We start from the raw sequence: 8,391 nt of genomic DNA, 5'->3' as shown, positions 1-8,391 counted from the left end.
AAAACATGCAATCAGTCAAGGATCAGGCGCTTTCTGGCTCCTTAGCTCATCGCTGACACCTTTGTCTAGCAATGATCCTTTCTGATGATCGTCCCCTATAAAAGAGCCTATACTTGGTGTGTTAATGTTGGGACAACCCCTTTAACACACAATCTACTATGAGCGGTGTTTTCCTCTAAACGCAGAAATTTCTTCCCTGCCGTCTGATCCGTCTTGTGAAATTCCAGATTTTATTGCAGTTTAACACTGAGAACAGGTCCTGGATTATAGGATGCAATGAGTATGCATCTGAAACCCTTAGGTTGTATTCACACAGGGCTGGTTTGTTACAGAGAGGAGCTGCAGAATCAAGGAAAGGCGGTTCTCCGTCCCATAGATGTTTACCGCAGGGATTAAGTCATCTATAATGGAAGGAGTCGGGAAGGTGTTCAGAAGCACACAGGGTTTGCTTATAATGGCGGCTCCTGGCCTGACTCCTATCATGCTGAGCGGGAGGCATGCAACATGCACTTGACCAAATCCTTTTAAACCAGTGGTGTTAAACTTGCTGCCTTCCAGCTATTGCAAAACTACAATTCCCATCATGCCTGGACAGCCAAAGCTAAAGCTTTGGATAGATGTTATTAGTAGAATAAGACTTTCATACATTACTGTAATGTTCATTGATGTGATCCTCACTCTGAATATTATCTCATTTCCAGGTAGTAAAACTGAAGCAGATAGAACACACACTCAATGAGAAGAGGATATTACAAGCCGTCAACTTCCCTTTCCTAGTGAGGTTGGAGTATTCATTCAAGGTAAAGATTAGTACCCATCATGTACCCTGCCTTTGTCCCTATCCGTGGAACAAGTTTTTATAACTTAAAGTGTAACAATATATATATTTATGTGAATATATATATATATATATATATATATATATAAGTGTATATGCACATTTTTTTTGCAGAAAACAGTAGTCTAAGTGATTTTAAGAAACTGTAATAGGTTTTATTAAGCAAAAAAGCTTTTCTGTACTCAAAAAGCAGTTTCCCAGCCTCCCCCCTCCTCATTTCTTATCTGTGTATTAGACAAATCAGTCTTCATTATAGAGTATCCAGTGAAGACTGGTTCTGCTGTGTCCATTATATCCTATGGTGGGGGGAGCGGCCCAGGGAGATGAGGGAGCAGGAAGAAGAGACATGAAGGTCAGCTGTTTGTAGACTGTCTGGGCACCTAAAACGCTGGATTCAGTGGTCAGAAAGGTCAGTGCTTTACTAGAAACTTGCTGTGAGAAGATTGCAGGGTGTTGTGCTGTGCAGGACTCCTCCGTGCTCCCTCACTCCCCTCTCCATAGAGTATAATGGACACAGAAATCCTGCTTCTTCATCAATGAGGGGGGACCTAGAAAAACTGCTTTTTCAGTACAGAAGGAAACTCTTTTGCTAAATAAAACCTATTACAGATTTTCTTAAAATCGCTTGTACTATAGATATTTATTGTTTTCAGAAAAATGACATTGAATTGACAGTTACGCTTTAAGGCCTTATTCACACGTAGAGTTGCATTTGATTGTGGATCCACAATCACAGACAATTTTAGGGCCCATTGATTTCTATAGGGCTATTCACACAATCACGTGGACATGTTCTCTGGTGAGTGGTGATTGCGGCACAGATTTCCCATAGTGGTCCATGGGATCCACGTTTTCATGCGTGTAACGTCCAAAAATCCATGGAAAACACAGATGTGATATCAGCGATGGGTTAACTTTATTATAACTTAAGTGCATCCGCCAAAAAAAAAGGACACTGATTGCAATACGGATGCAATCACTGTGTTTTTCACAGATTGTGTACGCTAGTGGGGTCTGGGGTTCCCTGCCATCTTCAGGGGATCCTTTTCCAAGTCCCGTTCACTTTGAGGGAGCCTTTCTGCAGAGTAGTAGGGTCCTTTTACACAGGCCGATATGGCGCTCGTTCACAGTGACTTCAGAAGACGCTACTAATCGAATGGCCAGGCCGCACCAATGATCCCTGTATCATTCATGCTGTCATTTAAATATATTGCTATTCGCCGCACATCCAGTGTTTACACAGAGAAATGTGCGACTGAAAGTGAGAAATTTTGAAGCCGCACAAAATGTGATCGGCCGAGGATCAGGTGTTTTCCCGCTCCTCAGCTGATCGATAACATGGACGAAGGAGTGTCTCTAGCAATGCTCCATGCTGATAATCGGCCCATGTAAAAGGCAATCTGCTGTCCCAGTAGTGTTGAGCGGAGGTGGCAAAGTGTTAGGTTCGGCAACTTTGTTAGAACCTAAATGCTGTGCATTTCTCTGCTGGATGCCGCCCTAGACCTGCCAGGAAATCTCCAGTCTTCCAGTACTTATCTGCTGTATGTCCTGCAGGAAGTGGTGTATTCTTTCCAGTCTGACACGGTGCTCTCTGCTGCCACCTCTGTCCATGTCAGAAACTGTCTAGTGCAAGAGAAAATCCCCATAGAAAACCTCTCCTGCTCTGGACAGATCCTGACATGGACAGAGGTGGCAGCAGAGAGCACTGTGTCAGACTGGGAATAATCCACCACTTCCTGCAGGACATACAGCAGCTGATAAGTACTGGAAGACTTGAGATTTTTAAATATAAGTAAATTACAAATCTATATACCTTTCTGAAACCAGCTGATAAGAAAAAAAGAAAATTTTCACCAAAGTACCCCTTTAAAGTCCTATAAAGTTATGACCAACATAATGCAGTGATTCCTGTCGTCTGTGAGGAGTAAATCTGTATTTTTTTTTTCACTCTTTGTTCCCTACAGGATAACTCAAATTTATATATGGTTATGGAATATGTGCCTGGGGGTGAAATGTTCTCACATCTAAGAAGAATCGGCAGGTTCAGGTCAGTGTGCGGTACGGATACACGGGTCACCGCTTCTCGTGTAACACATTGTGTGTGTCTGTGGGATCCTGTTAGCAGAGGTGTCTGAGGCGTCTTCTCTCTTCACAGTGAGCCCCATGCACGGTTCTATGCAGCTCAGATAGTTTTAACATTCGAGTACCTCCATTCATTAGACCTCATCTACAGAGATCTCAAGCCAGAAAATCTCTTAATTGACCAACAAGGATATATTCAGGTGAGTGGCGGCATTCGCACTGTAATATACATGATTATATGATAAATAACACTTGTGTCCAACAGACCCACATTTCTTGCAAAAACTGCGCCATCCCTTTCCTCAGGTTTTGTTTGATATTACAGTTCAGCTCCATTCATTTCAATGGAACTGAGCTGCAAAACCCCACACCCAACCTGAGGACAGGAGAGGCGCTGTTTCTGGAAGAAAGCAGCAATGTTTTTCTGAGCCCAGATAACCTCTTTAAGGACAGGACTAAAGCACAGAAAGTAATGTTATCATTTCCTCTACAGGTCACAGACTTTGGGTTCGCCAAACGAGTAAAGGGAAGAACTTGGACATTATGTGGAACTCCAGAATACCTGGCACCTGAAATCATTTTGAGCAAGGTAAGCCACCCGAGTAGTTACATATACAATGGGCACTCGCCATATAACGTGATCATCTTTATTTCTTTATGTGCATTTTAAAAGGTGGAGGACATCCTGGGCAATATAGTAGACCCCAAGCACTTACGAAGCAGGGTGGTTACAGCTGTTTTGTGCGCATACACGCTTATACAGACACTTCTACAGGCGTCTGTAAAAGCACGCGAAACAGCTGTAACCACCCTACTTTGTGAGTGCTTGGCGTCTACTATATTGCCCAGGATGTCCTCCACCTTCTAACATGCACGTAAAGAAATAAAGATCACGTTATATGGTGAGTGCCCTTATCTATTTTCTTATATGCTTCGACTTTGCACAACACTAGACTCGTAGTTAGCACCAACCAGTGATCCAAAATAAAGTATCAGTCCCCACGCATTGGCGATACTTACATGAATAAGCCACTAAATAGCAGTGCAGGTGTCTACGAATCTACCTAAACGTCACATATACAATGGATTTTCTGACAAAAGGCCATCTAAAATTGGGGGGCCTTGCAACAGAAGAGACAGATCACATGACCTCTGTCTCAAAAGGGAGGGGGAGATCAGAGGAGCAGAGACAGTGGCCCAGGAAGTCAGGATTTTCAGTAGCTTTATGGAGTAAATCAGGATGTGGTGCAGACAAAGGGCCTGAACAGAAATACATTTTTCTTAATCAGAGTTTCCCTTTAATACAGTAACAGTAAAAATGACAATTTCCTGCACTTTTAGCACTTTCTGGAATCAGACAACAGTCTCTACTGTACTTTATTTTGTCTAGTATTGATTGAGTTTGAACTCCGATACCAAACCAGACCTGCTACTTCTAATCTGTGGCTGCACAGATATTGGTCTGTTTATAGTGTAAGAGATTGAAGTACTACGTGTTACAGTGGTTATATTTCTCTCCTTCCAGGGCTATAACAAAGCAGTGGACTGGTGGGCATTAGGTGTGTTAATCTATGAAATGGCGGCTGGTTATCCTCCATTTTTCGCTGATCAGCCCATTCAGATATATGAAAAAATTGTTTCGGGAAAGGTAAGTAATGTATGAAATACGAGTCATGTCGTATGTTTGGAGGTCCCAGTTGGTGAATTGCACTGATGTCTTCTCCCTCTAAACAATGAGAAGAATTCTCTAAAAAAAATAACCTGTTTCTGCTCCAGGTACGGTTTCCATCCCACTTCAGCTCAGATCTTAAAGACTTACTAAGGAACTTGCTTCAGGTAGATCTGACCAAACGATACGGGAATCTGAAGAACGGGGTCAACGACATTAAGAACCACAAGTGGTTTGCCACTACAGATTGGATTGCAATCTACCAGAGAAAGGTATCTACCTATGATACATGACATTCATAAATGCTGATACATTTTTAAAAAAGTTGAGCAAACTGGAGTTTGACCGAACCCAAGCGTGCAGCATTGGGTGCAGCACTAGGGAGTCCTTGAAAACATGGATACAACCATAGGCTGAAGTCATGTTTTCCAGAACTCCCTGGAAATAATAAAATTCTGTATTCTACAAATACAAAACAACAACAAGCTAGGGCCATCTCTGTAATGTAATGAATAGGAGCTGCAGACACCTACAAGGCCACCTCCTGTTAGATACCTATGGACTGTCGGACATAGTAAACCCCTTAAGGCGTAGAGTTAGATCACCTCTGACCAACAGATCTGCAGCTTATAGATCTACAAGGCAGGATTGTAGACAAACCTGTTTTGGTCTGAGCCCTCTACATTCACATACAGGAGGGTTTTTAGCTTTGTCTTTAAAGGTGTTATCCAGGGTTTAAGGATTGTTGTCCTGGCCTTTACCATAGGTCATTAGTGTTAGTTTGGTTGGTGGGTCAGATCTTTGCTATGTGACGCCTGACTGCCTGCAGTCTCTTCATGGCTTATATTGTCACACACCATACTTTTCATTGCAGCTGTGTCCCATTCAAGTGAATAAGAAGGCAGAGATGACTAGTGTTGAGCAGAGAGGTCGAACTGTCCAGGTTTGGCATCGTTATCCGATCCTGGACACTAGACATTAGACTCACCCCTTTCTGCGTTATGCCTGTGGACAGGAACCCGATGTGCAGCAGCTTCTGGGTTACGAGATGCAATGTCACATCCCAGAACCAGGAAATGGCCGCACATCATAGACTGTAGCAGCTACGTACAAGCATCAGCGCAGGAGTTGGGGAGATGAGTGTATGTTATTTGTTTCACTCATCCCCCCTCTTGGAAAGCGATCTTTGACTTAGGACACCTGACAGCGGGGCTGAATTTGCATGCAGAATTGCTCACACTATTTCTCCTATTGAGGACGGACATTTCTGGTTAAAAACCAGAGTGGTAGAGATTATCAGCCAAACAGGCCAAAATCTCCCAGTGTAATGGGGTGGGCCAGTGAACAAGCAAAATGAAGCGGCCATACATCTCTCCAATGAGTGATGGCAGCAAAGGGTCCACACAAGTGATCGAGTGATTGTGCCGCCTTATAACAGGCTGTGTAGACGAGTGCTGATCTAAGAGATTTATAGCAAGAATCAGGCTGTTGAATACGACCCTTTGTCGCGGGCAGGGATCCCCCTGTAATGTCTTGATGAAACATCCCTTTAAATAGAGTTGGAGCCTCCGCTCACATAAGCTTTCTCAGTGTACAGTCTGCAGCGTACATCTGTGTGCGCTCCAAACATTGCGATAACAGATCTTATGGGAGCCGCTCTCCGCTTCACCAATCATCTGCTTCCTCGCCAACCAGTTCTGCTTTAGAAAAGGGAACAAATAAGCCTGGATATGTATAACGCCGAGTCGTTTATAAATGGAAACTGGTTGTTTGTCTATACAAGTTGTCAGAGCCGCAGTTGTGAGAATCAGACTATGGAGCAATTACTGAAGGCATGCTGCAATTACCCCATCACCCCCATCCCCCAGCCTGCTGGTTTGTGGGTGAATTCTCTACATCAAGCCCTTATCTCCTTCAGTGCGTCCCCATTATCAAATCCATGTTATGTCCTCATTTCTTTCTTTCTATTGGATCTGGCCTTACATAAAAGAATTAACCAGTTTAGATAAAGATGGCCGCTATTCACTTAGCTGTTTCTTAAAGGGAATCGGTCACTAGTAGAGATGAGCGAACCTGGAGCATGCTCGAGACGATCCGAACCCGAACTTTCGGCATTTGATTAGCGGTGGCTGCTGAAGTTGGATAAAGCCCTAAGGCTATGTGGAAATCATGGATATAGTCATTGGCTGTATCCATGTTTTCCAGACAACCTTAGAGCTTTATCCAAGTTCAGCAGCCCCAGCTAATCAAATGCCGAACGTTCGGGTTCGGATGGACTCGAACCTGAACCCGGTTCGCTCATCTCTAGTCACTAGGTTTATGCCACCTTAAATGAGGGCAACATAAACTAGTGATAAACATTCTTAACAGATCGATGTATTACTTAAAATATTTTGTTCAGCCTTTCTCCTAAAATACAGGAGAATAGGATTCTTGCCACTCCCCTCCCACCGCCCTCCAGCTGCTGATCGACAGGTGACTGCCTATACACAGCGCGGATAGATAACTGCCAATCAGCAGTTGGTGGGTGGAGTTTTCTGCTTCTCATAAATATCCAGGACTACTGGGCTCATGCACATTATGAAGAGGATTACTTATTGTCCATGTTATTCAGGAGGAGCTCTTTGGATCAGCTGCACAGTTCAGCTTCTCTGTCACTAATATATGCTACCCTGAGATAAGACAGTATGAACCTACTGACAGAGTCTCTTTAAAGCAAAAGTCATCGTGGCGGTCCTGATGGCTGTTTCTATATTCCATCAGCCTTAAGGGTGCCTTCACACGTAACTGGTCCACAGCGGATTTCATGCTGCGAATTCACAGTGAAATCCGCTGCGAATCCAGTGCCATTCATCCCTATGAGAACACATACTCGCAGCGGGATTGACATCCCACTGTATGTGAGTTGACATCCCCCCCGCAGCCCACCGCCGAGAGCATACATTACCTGCTCGGCGCCGCGGCTCCCGCCTCTTTTATGTCTCCTTCTGACATGCCATATGTCTTCCACGTGACACAGCAGAGCTGAACTGAAAAGGCGGTGATAGGACAATCCCTTTAAGTGATAGAGCTCTCCCTATTTGGGTATATAGAGAGAGATCAATCAAGGCTGGTGGGGCAGAGATATAAGAAACAAGTGACCACCCCAATGACTCATGCTTCAGGTAAGAAAGTGATGACATGTTCCCTTTAAGATGCAACTAAGTCAATGACTGTCATCTCTATCTTATAAACTGGTTAAAGGGGTACTCCGGCAAAAAATCTTTATTTCAAATCAACTGGTTTCAGAAAGTTATATAGATTTGTCGTTTTACTTCTCTTTAAAAATCTCGAGTCTTCCCGTACTTATCAGCTGCAGGAAGTGGTGTATTTGGTGACATGCTTTACAGCACGCCTCATGGACATAGATGACAATAGACAGACTGTCCCTTTGAGATGAATGTGAAACATTACTGAGTGCGCTCTGTGACCTGTGAAGAGACCATTCCACAGGGAGCTGCTATTGTCTCCTTTATCTACTGGTGTCACATGATGCTGCAATGCTGCACTGATCACTTTAAAGCAGCCTCCTCTTATCACTGCAGACACAACAGGAAGTTTCAGCTTAGTTTTTGCCCCAGTGGTGAGAATGAAAACTGCAAAATATCTGGATTTTTTTAAATTATTTTTTATTATATTATTGACAGTAAATTTTTCTGATGACTGAGCCAAGACTCTTACCGTACACAAAGGAGACAGGGCCGTCGGCATGTGCATCAGAGCACAATTTTCATGGTGGTTTCACCGCTTCCCTCTGCTGTCA

General features: G+C 43.6%; 1 protein-coding gene across 3 annotated transcripts in view; it reads left to right on the top strand.

Moving 5' to 3' along the window:
• The window catches only part of PRKACB (protein kinase cAMP-activated catalytic subunit beta), a 60,600-nt gene that overhangs the window by 47,671 nt on the left and 4,538 nt on the right, over positions 1-8,391 (top strand). For all 3 annotated transcript variants that reach the window (XM_069981481.1, XM_069981480.1, XM_069981482.1), the window contains exons 4-9: positions 702-800; positions 2,803-2,885; positions 2,994-3,120; positions 3,414-3,509; positions 4,446-4,568; positions 4,697-4,861. In XM_069981481.1, coding sequence (XP_069837582.1) covers positions 702-800; positions 2,803-2,885; positions 2,994-3,120; positions 3,414-3,509; positions 4,446-4,568; positions 4,697-4,861 — 693 coding nt within the window. The remainder of the gene's footprint in view (positions 1-701; positions 801-2,802; positions 2,886-2,993; positions 3,121-3,413; positions 3,510-4,445; positions 4,569-4,696; positions 4,862-8,391) is intronic.

The sequence above is a fragment of the Dendropsophus ebraccatus genome, chromosome 8 (assembly GCF_027789765.1).
Source record: "Dendropsophus ebraccatus isolate aDenEbr1 chromosome 8, aDenEbr1.pat, whole genome shotgun sequence".
NCBI classification, from domain to species: Eukaryota; Metazoa; Chordata; class Amphibia; order Anura; family Hylidae; genus Dendropsophus; species Dendropsophus ebraccatus.
This window is presented reverse-complemented; position numbering and strand designations above follow the sequence as displayed.